The following is a 16806-nucleotide window of genomic DNA, read 5'->3' on the forward strand; positions in this document are numbered from 1 at the left end:
GCATGGATATCGTAACAGCGCAGCACTTGGTGGCGGGAACGGAGGATAACCTGAGAAAGTGTGCCTGAGACTTTGAGGCTGTGAAGAGGGCAGCAGACGACTTTGTTGAGTGGGCCAATGTCATTCTAGAGGAGCAGCAGGACCATGATGCCAGAGCTCAGACTGCTCTCCCAGAGAAGAGAACAAAAAAAGAAGAGAAAACCAGGTGAATTGGCAGAAGACAAGCCCATTTCTAATGCAGACATGGATTACAAAATCAAGATCCACAATGTGGTACTGGACACTGTTGTTGAAAGTATTCACTGCCGTTATGCAGCAAATGCAGTGCTGTGTGCATGAATCCGAAGCATTTTTCTGAGATCAGAGAAAAGGGCCTTTCAAAGACAGCCATGAAGGAGCTCAGCAAATACTTACTGGAATTTGATGAACATGCCACTGTTGAGGCATTGCAGGCTGAACTGATCAGCCTTGCACAACAGTGGGAAAGACTGAAAAGTCAGCATTGGAGGAGTACAACACCAGGGCTGCCGCCGCCAGTGATGATGCAGGGGAAGGCTTTGAGGATCCTGATGAAAGTGTGGAGTTGGTGAGCAGAAGTTGTTCCACATGTAAAAAACTGCCTGATATGCTGCTATCTTCTCCTGTCTCAGTACAATCTGCTCACGGATGCGTATCACATCAATGGTTTGGGCTACAAGTTCCTCCTCACCCTATCCATCACTCAGGTGGCTTGTGAGAGGACCTTCTCCACCCTGAAATTCATGAAGAACCACCTAAGAACCTCCCTCACTCAAGAGAACCTTGAAGCGTTCCTTTTGATGGCAATAGAGGAGGAGATTCTTATGGGACATGACAAAGATGACATCATTGACAAGATGGCAGAGAGCAGTGAGTTACTGCGCCACCTACTGGTTTACTAGTGGTAATTACTTCCTGGTTACACAGGTAGCTATGCTATGACTCTTCCTTAACAGGCTGAAAGAAAATTTGCTGTGCGTTAAAGCTTTTGTACAGAGGCATGTTTTTGGGACTTTCGTATTATACTTTCTATTATGTACCCAATGTTCAATTTTATTGACTCAGTGTTTAGATGTGTTTATTTTTGTGCTGTTTTGCTTTATGGACACCAGTGAGTGAACATTGTAATCTAATTTTTTTTGTAGAGGAGTGCTTTTTGACTTTTGTATTATACTTACATTGTTGTAGCTTATGTTCAAGTTCAGTGAATGTGTGAAGTTTTTTTATACTTTTGATATGCTTGATGCTTGAATATAAAGATAATAATTTCAACATTTGAGCTAACTCTGTATATCTCATTCTCATTTTAAAAAGTGTAGGCTAATTGTTTTGTGTGTCTAGCCTTGTACATGAATGTGCTATGATTGGTGTATTCCTAGTGAGTTTTTGAGGGTGCACCCACAGCCTTAGCCATAGCATACTTTGAAAACTCAGTGTTCAGATCCCGTAACTTGTTGGTCAGTCCCAAATGTTTGTATTTTCTAATGTGGATAACTTTCTTCCCAGATGAACATAGTGGCCAAATGTATAACTAGTTTGGTACCCGTTAGATCAACAAATAGGGTTAGCCTACAGCGGTCTGGTGGTTAGCGTGAAGAGGGTGGCCTGGGATGGAGTCAAATTCCCGGCCTAAATTATAGTTTCAGTCCGCCCCTGATGTGTGTGCTTTGGGACCTTTAACAGAATGTGACTGGCAAAACAGAATGCATCCCATAACATTTTAACATGGGAAATAACTGTTCTATCATTCAGCCTACAGTAGCAGCCAATGTGTGGTGTTCAGTGTAGGCCTACATCCCATGAGACTTTTGAAAAAATCATGCAGGGCTTGACATTAACCTGTTTATCCCCTTGTCCTTCAGACAAGAAGGTGACTCAAAATGTTGTTGTGTTGTTTGATGCAAGAAACTACTTTACAAAATAAAATGCCTTATTATTCCCATACCATTATTACAGAGAATCAAACAAATTATGCTACTCTCTGCCTATTGGCTACTTAGCTTATTCAAGCCTGTCTCAAAATACAACACTGCCCCTTTAAGACAAGAAAAAGCTCTTTACCTGACTCGCTTTTCAAAGATGTCTAGAAATGTACACATTTTGTGCTCTTATAGAAAGCAATCACTCCCCCATTGCTGACCATAAATGATCTATAACTGGGCTAATAACTCAGTAATTAGCAAAGGATATGAACAAAATGTGGACACGTGGCTACATGCAGCTCTTGCTTTGATCTCAAAACAAGCACATCTACTCACGACCACAGTTCAAAGTGAATGGCACAGATCCATATATGGCAATGGTATATAGGCCTACTGCAGCTCTGATTGGTTAGGCCTCACCGGTCTGTGTAGAGTATGGGCTGAGTCATGCACCTGTCTGTGCAGAGTATGGACTGAGTCATGCACCTGTCTGTGTAGAGTATGGACTGAGTCATGCATCGGTCTGTGTAGAGTATGGACTGAGTCATGCACCTGTCTGTGAAGAGTATGGACTGAGTCATGCACCTGTCTGTGCAGAGTATGGACTGAGTCATGCACCTGTCTGTGTAGAGTATGGACTGAGTCATGCACCTGTCTGTGAAGAGTATGGACTGAGTCATGCATCGGTCTGTGTAGAGTATGGACTGAGTCATGCATCTGTCTGTGTAGAGTATGGACTGAGTCATGCAGGGTGTCTGTGTAGAGTATGGACTGAGTCATGCATCTGTCTGTGTAGAGTATGGACTGAGTCATGCATATGTCTGTGTGAGTGTTTGAGTGAGTGAATGTAGTGCTGGCCGGTATACCACATTTTACCATATAGTGTATTTTACTATATACTGTATTTTACTATATACCAGTATTGATGCACAGACCGGTATGGGTTTTTACTTTATCTTTTGTCTTTTGCTACCAAGTTGTGGCTAAAATAAATTGTGTTAGCCGCTAATGCTAATCGCTAGCTAGTTAGCTAGCTAGCTAATAAATGTACTGAGTCAGCGCAAACGTAGCTAGCTAATACAGCCTAACACCAGTGCTGGTGCAGGCCTAAATCAGCATGTTGTTTGAGCAACAGTATCTTCTAAATCAGAGAGGAATAGACTAAGCATGAATATGTTACTAGATGAAGTGAAAACACTTAAAGTGGCACTCCAGTCTCCTTTTCACCTCATTTATCACCAGACTTACATATTGCAGCTCAATATGGCAACCAGAGAATGGGGTAGCTGAAGCTCAATATGGCAACCAGAGAATGGGGTAGCTGCAGCTCAATATGACTACCAGAGAATGGGGTAGCTGCAGCTCAATATGACTACCAGAGAATAGGGTAGCTGCAGCTCAATATGACTACCAGAGAATGGGGTAGCTGCAGCTCAATATGACTACCAGAGAATGGGGTAGCTGCAGCTCAATATGGCAACCAGAGAATGGGCGTGGAAAGGAAAGTAGTGGGCGTGTGGAAAGGAGTAGGTGTGTTAAAGCTCTCTGCTATAGGTTAGACGGTTTTGATTGAGCTGTGCTTTTTTTTCTCCTGTTTCTTACCACGCAACTACCGTACAGTAAGCTACCATACATTACATTGAGCTACCATACAGTACATTGAGCTACCATACAGTACATTGAGCTACCATACATTACATTGAGCTACCATACAGTACATTGAGCTACCATACAGTACATTGAGCAACCATACCTTACCTTGAGCTACCATACAGTACATTGAGCTACCATACAGTACATTGAGCTACCATACATTACATTGAGCTACCATACAGTACATTGAGCTACCATACAGTACATTGAGCAACCATACCTTACCTTGAGCTACCATACAGTACATTGAGCTACCATACAGTACATTGAGCTACCATACAGTACATTGAGCTACCATACAGTACATTGAGCAACCATACCTTACCTTGAGCTACCATACAGTACATTGAGCTACCATACAGTACATTGAGCTACCATACAGTACATTGAGCTACCATACAGTACATTGAGCTACCATACAGTACATTGAGCTGGTTAAAAATAACGCCTAGATTTTTTGCCCATATCGTGCAGCCCTGTGTGCCAGTGTGTAAATGATCTCAAATGAAATCAATTTCTGGTTGAAGTTGAATTGAACAGTATAAAACAATCAGAATGGAGAAAGACCCATTGAAATCACTTAGAATGTATGTGTAGCCACCCTAGGGTCAAAAACATAAAATACTGTCATACTGTAAAAAAATATTGTGATATGATATTTTGGCCATATCGCCCAGTCCTAAGGGAACGTACCGTAGGTTGTAATCTCATCGATCAACATCTCAACCATTACCCAATTGTCCACACTGAAATGACATCTCTCTCACTCCATTGTAGAGCACTGAAGCCCACCCTGAAGTACTGAGATGTTTAATCCCAATGGAATCGGATGTATAAATAAAGGATTTTATTTAAAAGCATTAGCTCACGGTCACCTAACACACACAACATAGGAAACCCTATTCCCTCCATAGGGCTCTGGTCAAAAGTAGTGTACTATAGAGGGAATAGGGTGCCATTTGGGATGCATAATTATACTGAACAAAAATATAAACACAACATGTAAAGTGTTGGTACCATGTTTCATGAGCTGAAATAAAAGATTCCGGAATTTTTCCATAAGCACTAAAAGCATATTTCTTTCAAATGTTGTGCACAAATTTGTTTAAATCCCTGTTAGTGAGCATTTCACTTTTGCCAAGATAATCTATCCACCTGACAGGTGTGGCATATCAAGAAGCTGATTAAACAGCATGATCATTACACAGGTGCACCTTGTGCTGGGGACAATAAAAGGCCAATGTGTGCAATGTCACACAACACAATGCCACAAATGTCTCAAGCTTTGAAGCATGCAACTGGCATGCTGACTGCAGGAATGTCCACTAGAGTTGTTGCCAGAGAATTGAATGTTAATTTCTCTATCATCATTGTAGAGAATTTGGCAGTACGCCCAATCGGCCTCACAACTGAAGACCACGTATCACCATGCAAGCCCAGGACCTCCACATCCGGCTTCTTCACCTGTGGGATCATCTGAGACCAGCCACCTGGACAGCTGATGAAACTGAGGAATATTTCTGTCTGTAATAAAGCCCTTTTGTGGGGAAAAACCCATTCTGATTGGCTGGACCTGGCTCCCAAGTGGCCTCCCAGTCATATGAAATCCATAGATTAAGTCCTAATTTATTTATTTAAATGGACTAATTTCCTTATATGAACTGTAACAGTTTCCTGCTGCGCATCAGCTTGGCAATGATCACCCGAGCATTCAGCATACTCTGTCCATTCTCTATATTTATTCTATTAGCTGTAATCTATGGAGGTCAGAGGAGGGAAGACGGGAGAGGGGAGGGGAGGGGAGGGAGAGGATGGGAAAGAAGTAGAACAGAGGGGTAAGGAACATCAGGAGATTTGTTCTTCTGCTCGTGCCACTGACATATGGACCCTAGAGGTCAGACAGAGTAGAGGTCAGTCGGTGACACTGACCCCATAACAAAGACCAGACTTCACTGATGAGTTGACATTGGTGGTCACAAAAATGCACACTGTTGTGCTGGTACATTGCCAATCACATTTAGTTAGGCCTAATTTATCATTCTGAATGTCATGAGTCTGCAGTTAAATCATGAACCTGGGATATTAACTATTAATACCTTGTGCCTTTACCAAACGCAGCAGAAATTGATTTCCATAAACGGGCCATGTGATGTGGGTGTAGAGAGAGAGACTCAGTCTGGTGTGAGTGATACATGTTACCAGAACACATTATTTTACTGCCAGTAGCCTCGATAAGGCTCTCTGAAACTATAATTAGGAAAGTGTGTGTGCTTGCATGCTGCTCAGCGCGTGCACAGGCACGGCTTTCTCTCTCGCCAGGGAACGTTCAGAGTTCGAGACTAACTGGAGAGATGTTTTATTTCCTTGAGCTAGCCGAGCTAGCTGGGAGCTGGGAGCTAGCCTACAGTACACCTAGACACACTTGGATCCGTTCGCCGGTGGCTTTTCTTCTCAGTCCACCATGAGGTGGGGTGTTAGAGAGGAAAATACTGCACACATTGGGTCTCTGTTATAGCTTAAATCAGGGGTTTTCAACTTTTTCTTGCCCAGGGACCCCCTCCCTGGAAAAACGGCGACCCAAGGTCCACCATCATACGTTAGCAATTGTTTTTCATTAACGTCTTGACTCGGGTGCGGCAGGTAGCCTAGTAGTTAGAGCGTTGGACTAATAACCGAAAGGTTGCAAGATCAAATCCCCGAGCAGCCAAGGTACAAATCTGTCGTTCTCCCCCTTTCAGAATGAAATGGCAAAGATAAGTAATAACAATTTTAAAACGAATAGATTTGGTGGATCGTTTTTCATTATTTTGACCTCCCCATAATGTCATTTGAAGAGGAAGTGTAAACTCTAAACATAGCCTATTAGCTAGAAAGGTAACTTTAAACACACTTTCGCTAAATGCAGCTGTTTATCTGGTTAAACAAAGGTTAGGGTTACCTGCTGCACTGGTAGCCTATTTTCGGGTGCTTTTTCAGAACCAATATCAGATACGCCAGTGAGTGTAATGTGCTCAACATTAGGAGTTGAGAAGTAAAGTTGACATCATTAGAAATAAGATATTCTCCTCTTTTCAACTGCCCGGTATATAATTCAAAATTCGTTTATTATGTTGTTGCTTGCGATTTTCATTTAAAAACAAAATGAAATAAAAATGTTTTTTTTCCACTTTAGCTGTAATAGCTGTTCAAGAAAAATACATGGACCCCCTGCAGTAGCCCTGGCTGAATACCACTTGCTTTTGCTTAAAGCTATAATCCTTGGTTGTTACATCAATGTTTTGGATTTATAAACAGGGATGGAATTTATGGTTTTTTGGGCACTCGCCAGCTGGGCTAGTAGACTGCAAATTTTTACTAGCCCGGGTCCTAAATATGTGCCATGTAATATTTGAAACGACAAAATGTCACTAGCCAGGCTGGCATATTATCTTAATTTACATCCCTGCTTAAAAATGAATGATTACCTATATACCCATTAATTCTTGAAGAATATAACTTATAAAAGCCTGATGAGCGTACCGCATCAGAACAGAAAATATAGCGTAAGTTTGATTTACTCCAATATTTGAAAACAAAGTAAACATAAACAAACACTGTATAGACTCGAAACATGGTTAAAACTATAATGTTGATATAATGAATGTCCTTGAATCCATAGCTCTGTCTATTAATTTAATAGTGGTTACATTTCTTACATTTCTCCCTCAGCTTTTTACCAAAACAGAGTTCGCTTTGCTATTGTTTTCGATTAAGGATTCTAGCTTTAAGGAATGTGCCAAATACACAATGCTATCCAGATAATATTGTTCTGACTTCTGATAGTATTTCTGACACGTAGACTAGGCTTACATTCACCTCCAATCTCAAGACACAACTTTGGGTACGAAATGTTGCCTACAGGCCAATGCGCATCATGGGTGCCAACTTGATGTGTCATCATCATTGGAAAAGAGTGAATTTGAATACAGTTGTTAAGTTCCCCTTCTCCACACACACAGCGAATTTGCCAAACTTGACACTCTATTGAGTTTAAATATGTCACTTACTTGGCATTCTGAGTGCTCCACATTATAGTTTCCAGTAATTTGGCGTCAGAAGGTAACGTCGACCTAAATACGAAGATAAAGATCCAGAGGTAACACTTCAAGCACGCGACCCCTGTCATTCTCACAACCGGGAGATAGCGCGAGCCGAGGAGAGAGTCCGACCGGCCGTGCGCGTGGCAGGGGAGCAGCCGCTATCTATCGCTTTCTTCTGTGGCTCGTGTGTTTGTTAGTCGGGTGCATGTGAGGTCGGTGTTAGATACATGTCCCTCTGTCCAGTATGTCTTCCGATCCTCGTTTAGACCTGTCTTTGGTTGAACCGTCCGCAAAGCGCGCGTGTCAACAGCCGTTGGTTCTTAATTCCGGTTTTGAGAGGTCCAGGGAGGGATGAAAGCCGATGTGATCCGTTGTTGACCTGTAGCTGAGAATCCGGGGAAGTTCCTTCTTTTCGTCTTTGTCCCTAATGTCACACCGACTCGGTTCCTCGTTAGATCAGGTAGCCTATGCCGAGGTCTCTTTGCAGCCTGGGCTATTATTGCGGTCAGAAGGGAAGCCTAACGGCAGATGTCTTTGTCAGATGAATATTATCACCCAGCAAAGCTCTCTCTCTCTACCCGTCGCTGTATTGCATAGAACAGATGACAACACCATCATTTAGAGCTCCATCAGCAGCAACCCGACATAACACACTTTAACCGTCTCTTCACCTCATTCCTCCATTCTCCTCTCTTCCCTGGAGCGGAGAAACTGCGGTGAGTTAATGTAGTAAATATTTCCTTTCCTTTCATCCGCTGCGCTCTCCCTCTCCTCTTCTCTATTCGTCCTAGAACATTTTAGAGGTCCGATTGAGCTGGATCTGTATTCCTGCACGCACTGGCCGGATGCCTCCATGCAGCGGTAGACCGGGCAGTAGCTATGTCCTGTTTGTCCCTGAGTCTAGAGTTATTTATCGTGCAGTAGGCTAGTAGACGAAGTACGCACAGTTAGAAGAGGTCTAGTGTACCAAGGGTCAGGACTTGCTCTCTTCCTCTGTCTCTCTCGTTCACTGCGTGGAGCCCAACGTCCCCGGGTTTGAGTCTCTCCTCGAGCTAAACAGTTGTACGGTAACCTGACGCCCGGTTGCGAAAGGGACAGCCCACCATGTCAGCCGCCGCAACCAATCAGATAGCTCGGTCCGAACTCCGGCAGCGGTGTGTGTGTTGGTCCGGTCCATTACCCAAGTCCATTGCTCTGATAGCCATTTCGAACTTTTCCCCCTTAATAATTATACTGCTTGTGTGAACATCGCAAAGGACACTACTGCTAATGCAATGACTGGCCCATTAGAAATCACATAGGGAAACACCTACACCTACAATTATTTTTACATCTTCAGGCTATTTCAAGCATGTTTTATACAAAACGAGTGGTGTGAATTGCTCCCCTGAATCTCATCACAATGTCAGACAATGAACTTCATGGGAACCTATTGTCAATACAGAATAGGGCAGGGTTTCTCAACTGGCAGCTCACACAGCGAATTTGGCCCCTGGGGGATTTTCTTTGGCCCCCCATGTTGTCTGAGAAAGAAAAAATCTCATCCAAAGTATTCCCACGCATAATAGAGAGATATACACCCCTTCAAATTAGTGGATTTGGCTATTTCAGCCACACCCATTGCTGAGAAGTGTATAAAATTGAGCACACAGCCATGCAATCTCTTTATACATTGGCAAGAGCTCAGTGACATTCAACGTGGCACCGTCATAGGATGCCACCTTTCCAACAAGTCAGTTTGTCAAATTTCTGCCCTGCTAGAGCTGCCCCGGTCAACTGTAAGTGCTGTTATTGTGAAGTGGAAACATCTAGGAGCAACAACGGCTCAGCCACAAAGTGGTAGGCCACACAAGCTCACAGAATGGACTGCCGATTGCTGAAGCACATAGCGCTTAAAAATTGTCTGTCCTCGGTTGCAACACTCACTATCGAGATTCCAAACTGCCTCTGGAAGCAAAGTCAGCACACGTCTGGAGCTTCATGAAATGGGTTTCCATGGCCGAGCAGCCGCACACAAGCCGAAGATCACCATGTGCAATGCCAAGCGTCGGCTGCAGTGATGTAAAGCTTGCTGCCATTGGACTCTGAAGCAGTGGAAACGCGTTCTCTGGAGTGATGTATCACGCTTCACCATCTGGCAGTCTAGCGAACAAATCTGCCTGAATGCATAGTGCCAACTGTAAAGTTTGGTGGAGGAGGAATAATGGTCTGGGGCTGTTTGTCATGGTTCGGGCTGGACTCCTTAGGTCCAGTGAAAGCAATTCTTAACGCTACAGCATGCAATTACATTCTTGACGATTCTGTGCTTCCAACTTTGTGGCAACAGTTTGGGGAAGGATCTTTCCTGTTTCAGCATGACAATGCCCCAGTGCACAAAGCGAGGTCCATAAAGAAATGGTTTGTCAAGATCTGTGTGGAAGAACTTGACTGGCCTGCACAGAGCCCTGACCTCAACCCCATCGAACACCTTTAGGAGGAATTGGAACGCAGACTGTGTGCAAGGCCTAATCACCCAACATCAGTAACCGACCTCACTAATGCTCTTGTAGCTGAATGGAAGCAAGTCCCTGCAGCAATGTTCCAACATCTAATGGAAAGCCTTCCCAGAAGAGTGGAGGCTGTTATAGCAGCAAAGGGGGACCAACTCCATATTAATGCCCATGATCTTGGAATGAGATGTTCGACAAGCAGGAGTCCACATACTTTTGGTCATGTAGTGTATGTGATCGTATATAAATATAACCAAGGTTTGAAATTATGATTTTTATTTTGTCAAATATATCTGTTTGGGCTTCTTACGGTCAATATGCAAATGATTTGTAAATATGTTCGGCCTTCTGACCAACCCCTCAAGAAAATAAATTGTTCTGTGGCTGAATGTAGTTGATGATCCATGCAATAGATCCATTGGTGTTGAGGAAGAAATGCTACACACTTAATGATCGTGTCTGTATCTGCACCGGCTTTGTGTCTGTCTATGTGTGTCTGTGTGTCTTCACTATAGGTTTGAGCCCCTGCATTTGTATAATCAACGTTGCCCCCTAATGGTTGAGGAGAGATCAATTGATAGATCGCCTGGAGAAAACAGACTAACATAATTGCATTAGAAAGATAGCAGGAATTTACAGTTACATAATATGTTTGGGGAATTAGTCATTGTATACTGAGTCCATAGATTTGTATTGTAGGTCTTCTACAGAAGGGCAAATCAAATTCACAGCAGGGCTGTAACAAAAGCCTACACCTCTAGCTCTCCAAGAGGACAGTTGACCACTGGATGTGTCCCAAATGCCACTCTGTTGTTCCTAATTTCCTATGGGCTCTGGTCAAATGTAGTGCTCTATAAAGGGAATAGACTGAAATTTGGGACACAGACCTGTGGTCCAGTTCTACATGAACAGATACATGGTGCTACACCCGAGACTGAGGTCTGTGGTTCTCTATCACATATTTACACTCAGCAAACACTGAAACAATGACCTCATCACTGCGAGACGTAGCCAAAGCATGAAGTCAGCAGTACCACAGTGAATAAACCCAAAGATATTCTCGTTAATTGCTTTGCCTATTCCTCTCTGATAAAACCTATCCCATCTGTCAGTGGCCAGTTTCAGAGGCCTGTGTAGGTTTATAGAAGGTTTTTGTCTTACGGGTAACGATGCACTGTGCTGCTCGTTGCATCGGTGCTAGTGATCGTATTTATTTGCGCTACATAAGATGTGTTGAAGAAAGTTGTTTCCTAATCATAATTCTCCTCAGGACTGGAGTAGACAGATCGCTTCAAACACTTCAAGAGGTGCAGACAAAAATGACCTTAACATCAGAAAAAGTAGCCAGAGACACTCGCTCAAATTGAAAAACTCTTGATTAGAAACTCTTACTACTTGGTTAAGACATGCCGTTTAGACAATAACGGCCTTCATCAGACAGACAATGAGCGGAGCCTCTCGGCATGTGGAGGGTCAAATGGTTAACCCCTCATTATCTAGAGGAGAGAATTATGGGTAGGATGTGGCCTACTTGTGACTCGCCCCTTCTAGCTGCAATCAATACCACACACACATTAACAACTGGAGAGGAACACGCACACACGCACGCACGCACGCACACACACACACACACACACACACACACACACACACACACACACACACACACACACACAGTTGTTATCCTGGGGTTATGAGGCTCTGAAATTGTTACAGTGATTCATGAAGCTTTGATTTCACAACAGTCACAATAAAAGTCAAATAAAACCACTTCCTGTTTAGAAGTCTGATTACTGCCCAGACGTCGTCCTCTCTCACAGCCTCACTCGTAATTGCTACGGGAGGTATTCTTCTGATTTCACTGAGTCACAGTTACTCCCCAAAAGTAACCGATTCATAATTGCTGTAGGAAATGACTCAGACAGCCTCCTCTCTGATCTCACATCGATGTGTTTTACGCAAACTAATGTCCCTCCTTTAATGGCTTCATGGCCTGAAGGACTGTTTCCATTCTAGAGGAATCTCTCACTCAGGCAACTGTCTGTCGTTAGGTCCCTCAGGATACTGTCTGTCGTTAGGTTACTCAGGCTGTCTGTCTGTCGTTAGGTCCCTCAGGATACTGTCTGTCGTTAGGTTACTCAGGCTGTCTGCCTGTCGTTAGGTTACTCAGGCTGTCTGCCTGTCGTTAGGTCCCTCAGGCTGTCTGTCTGTCGTTAGGTCACACTCAGATTTTAGACTGGAGTTAGTGAGTGAGAGAGAGAGAGATATTTAGGGGGATGCAACGGGGTTGGAGAGAGAGAGGGAGGGGTTTCAGCGGAAGACAGAGGGCTTTGGGAGGGACAAAAGTGTGTGTGTGTGTATGTGTGTGTGTGAGAGAGAGAGAGAGACAGAGCAGTATCATAGATGTCTGAACCCACTTGCTCCCATCAGCTGTCAGGTCAGAGTCCTGAGTCCCTGGATTAACGTGTCACTGTCACTGCCTGTCTCAATGACGTCACTGCGGGACAGAACACACACACACACCCAGGGACTAACTATAAATGTGAGGTTTTAATAAGAAGCAGAGGTTTCAGGGGCTCTCTCAGCTTCAAAGCACACGCTCTCTCTCCTCTCTCCTCCCCCTCTCTCTCTGTCTCTTTCTGTCTCCCTCCCTCCTCCCCGTCTCTCTCTCCCTCCCTCTCTCCTCCCCCTCTCTCTCTCCCTCCATCACTCTCTCCTCCCCCTCTCTCTCCCTCCCTCGCTCTCCCTCCCTCTCTCCTCCCCCCTCCCTCCCTCCCTCCCTCCCTCCCTCCCTCCCTCCCTCCCTCCCTCCATCCCTCCATCCCTCGCTCCTACCCCTCTCTCTCCCTCCCTCTCTCCTCCCCCCCTCTCCATCTGCTGGATTTCTCTGGTCCATCTACACGCATCACCTCTAAAAACACCACAGAATTGCCTTGTGCTTCTCTACCAGGAGTATAGCTTGGTGAATAGCTTGGTGTGTCTATACCAGGAGTATAGCTTGGTGCGTCTATACCAGGAGTATAGCTTGGTGCGTCTATACCAGGATTATAGCTTGGTACGTCTATACCAGGTGAATAGCTTGGTGTGTCTATACCAGGAGTATAGCTTGGTGCGTCTATACCAGGAGTATAGCTTGGTGAATAGCTTGGTGCGTCTATACCAGGAGTATAGCTTGGTGAAAAGCTTGGTGCGTCTATACCAGGAGTATAGCTTGGTGAATAGCTTGGTGTGTCTATACCAGGAGTATAGCTTGGTGCGTCTATACCAGGAGTATAGCTTGGTGAATAGCTTGGTGTGTCTATACCTGGAGTATAGCTTGGTGAATAGCTTGGTGTGTCTATACCAGGAGTATAGCTTGGTGAATAGCTTGGTGTGTCTATACCAGGAGTATAGCTTGGTGTGTCTATACCAGGAGTATAGCTTGGTGCGTCTATAACAGGAGTATAGCTTAGTGTGTCTATACCAGGAATATAGCTTTGTGCTTCTCTACCAGGAGTATAGCTTGGTGCGTCTATGCAAGGAGTATAGCTTGGTGGGTCTATACCAGGAGTATAGCTTGGTGAATAGCTTGGTGTGTCTATACCAGGAGTATAGCTTGGTGAATAGCTTGGTGCGTCTATACCAGGAGTATAGCTTGGCGCGTCTATACCAGGGATATAGCTTGGTGTGTCTATACCAGGAGTATAGCTTGGTGAATAGCTTGGTGCGTCTATACCAGGGGTATAGCTTGGTGTGTCTATACCAGGAGTATAGCTTGTTGAATAGCTTGTTGTGTCTATACCAGGGGTATACCTTGGTGAATAGCTTGGTGTGTCTATACCAGGAGTATAGCTTGGTGAATAGCTTGGTGTGTCTATACCAGGTGAATAGCTTGGTACGTCTATACCAGGTGAATAGCTTGGTGAGTCTATACCAGGTGAATAGCTTGGTGAATAGCTTGGTGTGTCTATACCAGGAGTATAGCTTGGTGAATAGCTTGGTGTGTCTATACCAGGAGTATAGCTTGGTGCGTCTATACCAGGGGTATAGCTTGGTGAATAGCTTGGTGCGTCTATACCAGGAGTATAGCTTGGTGCGTCTATACCAGGAGTATAGCTTGGTGCGTCTATACCAGGAGTATAGCTTGGTGAATTGCTTGGTGTGTCTATACCAGGAGTATAGCTTGGTGAATAGCTTGGTGTGTCTATACCAGGAGTATAGCTTGGTACGTCTATACCAGGTGAATAGCTTGGTACGTCTATACCAGGAGTATAGCTTGGTGCGTCTATACCAGGGATATAGCTTGGTGTGTTTATACCAGGAGTATAGCTTGGTGCGTCTTTACCAGGAGTACAGCTTGGTGTGTCTATACCAGGAGTATAGCTTGGTGCGTCTATAACAGGAGTATAGCTTAGTGTGTCTATACCAGGAGTATAGCTTTGTGCTTCTCAACCAGGAGTATAGCTTGGTGGGTCTATACCAGGAGTATAGCTTGGTGAATAGCTTGGTGTGTCTATACCAGGAGTATAGCTTGGTGTGTCTATACCAGGAGTATAGTTTGGTGTGTCTATACCAGGAGTATAGCTTGGTGAATAGCTTGGTGTGTCTATACCAGGAGTATAGCTTGGTGAATAGCTTGGTGCGTCTATACCAGGAGTATAGCTTGGCGCGTCTATACCAGGGATATAGCTTGGTGTGTCTATACCAGGAGTATAGCTTGGTGAATATCTTGGTGCGTCTATACCAGGGGTATAGCTTGGTGTGTCTATACCAGGAGTATAGCTTGGTGAATAGCTTGGTGTGTCTATACCAGGAGTATAGCTTGGTGTGTCTATACCAGGAGTATAGAATGGTGCGTCTATACCAGGAGTATAGCTTGGTGCGTCTATACCAGGAGAATAGCTTGGTGTGTCTATTCCAGGAGTATAGCTTGGTGCGTCTATACCAAGAGTACAGCTTTGTGTGTCTATACCAGGAGTATAGCTTGGTGCGTCTATACCAGGAGTATAGCTTAGTGTGTCTATACCAGGAGTATAGCTTTGTGCTTCTCTACCAGGAGTATAGCTTGGTGTGTCTATACCAGGAGTATAGCTTGGTGCGTCTATACCAGAGGTATAGCTTAGTGAATAGCTTGGTGCGTCTATACCGGGTGAATAGTTTGGTGTGTCTATACCAGGAGTATAGCTTGGTGTGTCTATACGAGGAGTATAGCTTAGTGAATAGCTTGGTGCGTCTATACCAGGTGAATAGTTTGGTGCGTCTATACCAGGAGTATAGCTTGGTGTGTCTATACCAGGAGTATAGCTTGGTGAATAGCTTGGTGTGTCTATACCAGGAGTATAGCTTGGTGCGTCTATACCAGTAGTATAGCTTGGTGTGTCTATACCAGGGGTATAGCTTGGTGTGTCTATACCAGGAGTATAGCTCGGTGAATAGCTTGGTGTGTCTATACCAGGAGTATAGCTTGGTGCGTCTACACCAGGGGTATAGCTTGGTGTGTCTATACCAGGGGTATAGCTTGGTGCGTCTATACCAGGAGTATAGCTTGGTTTGTCTATACCAGGGGTATAGCTTGGTGTGTCTATACCAGGAGTATAGCTTGGTGCGTCTATACCAGGAGTATAGCATGGTGTGTCTATACCAGAGTATAGCTTGGTGTGTCTATACCAGGAGTATAGCTTGGTGTGTCTATACCAGGAGTATAGCTTGGTGAATAGCTTGTTGTGTTTATACCAGGAGTATAGCTTGGTGTGTCTATACCAGGGGTATAGCTTGGTGAATAGCTTGGTGCATCTATACCAGGAGTATAGCTTGGTGCGTCTATACCAGGAGTATAGCTTTGTGTGTTTATACCAGGAGTATAGCTTGGTGTGTCTATACCAGGAGTATAGCTTGGTGAATAGCTTGGTGTGTCTATACCAGGAGTATAGCTTGGTGTGTCTATACCAGGAGTATAGCTTGGTGCGTCTATAACAGGAGTATAGCTTAGTGTGTCTATACCAGGAATATAGCTTGGTGCGTCTATACCAGGAGTATAGCTTGGCGCGTCTATACCAGGGATATAGCTTGGTGTGTCTATACCAGGAGTATAGCTTGGTGAATAGCTTGGTGCGTCTATACCAGGGGTATAGCTTGGTGTGTCTATACCAGGAGTATAGCTTGTTGAATAGCTTGTTGTGTCTATACCAGGGGTATACCTTGGTGAATAGCTTGGTGTGTCTATACCAGGAGTATAGCTTGGTGAATAGCTTGGTGTGTCTATACCAGGTGAATAGCTTGGTACGTCTATACCAGGTGAATAGCTTGGTGAGTCTATACCAGGTGAATAGCTTGGTGAATAGCTTGGTGTGTCTATACCAGGAGTATAGCTTGGTGAATAGCTTGGTGTGTCTATACCAGGAGTATAGCTTGGTAACGTCTATACCAGGGGTATAGCTTGGTGAATAGCTTGGTGCGTCTATACCAGGAGTATAGCTTGGTGCGTCTATACCAGGAGTATAGCTTGGTGCGTCTATACCAGGAGTATAGCTTGGTGAATTGCTTGGTGTGTCTATACCAGGAGTATAGCTTGGTGAATAGCTTGGTGTGTCTATACCAGGAGTATAGCTTGGTACGTCTATACCAGGTGAATAGCTTGGTACGTCTATACCAGGAGTATAGCTTGGT

The 16806-nt window shown here is 44.3% G+C and overlaps 1 protein-coding gene across 1 annotated transcript in view; it reads right to left on the bottom strand.

The window, feature by feature from the left end:
* LOC106591758 (ephrin-B1) overlaps positions 1 to 8772 on the bottom strand; it is a 157969-nt gene extending 149197 nt beyond the window's left edge. Inside the window, exon 1 of the mRNA XM_045717911.1 lies at positions 7640 to 8772. Within this exon, the coding sequence (XP_045573867.1) occupies positions 7640 to 7758 (119 nt within the window). The 5' untranslated portion in view covers positions 7759 to 8772. The remainder of the gene's footprint in view (positions 1 to 7639) is intronic.
* Between the last annotated feature and the right edge of the window lie 8034 nt (positions 8773 to 16806).

The sequence above is a fragment of the Salmo salar genome, chromosome ssa05 (genome assembly GCF_905237065.1).
Source record: "Salmo salar chromosome ssa05, Ssal_v3.1, whole genome shotgun sequence".
Taxonomy (NCBI): Eukaryota; Metazoa; Chordata; class Actinopteri; order Salmoniformes; family Salmonidae; genus Salmo; species Salmo salar.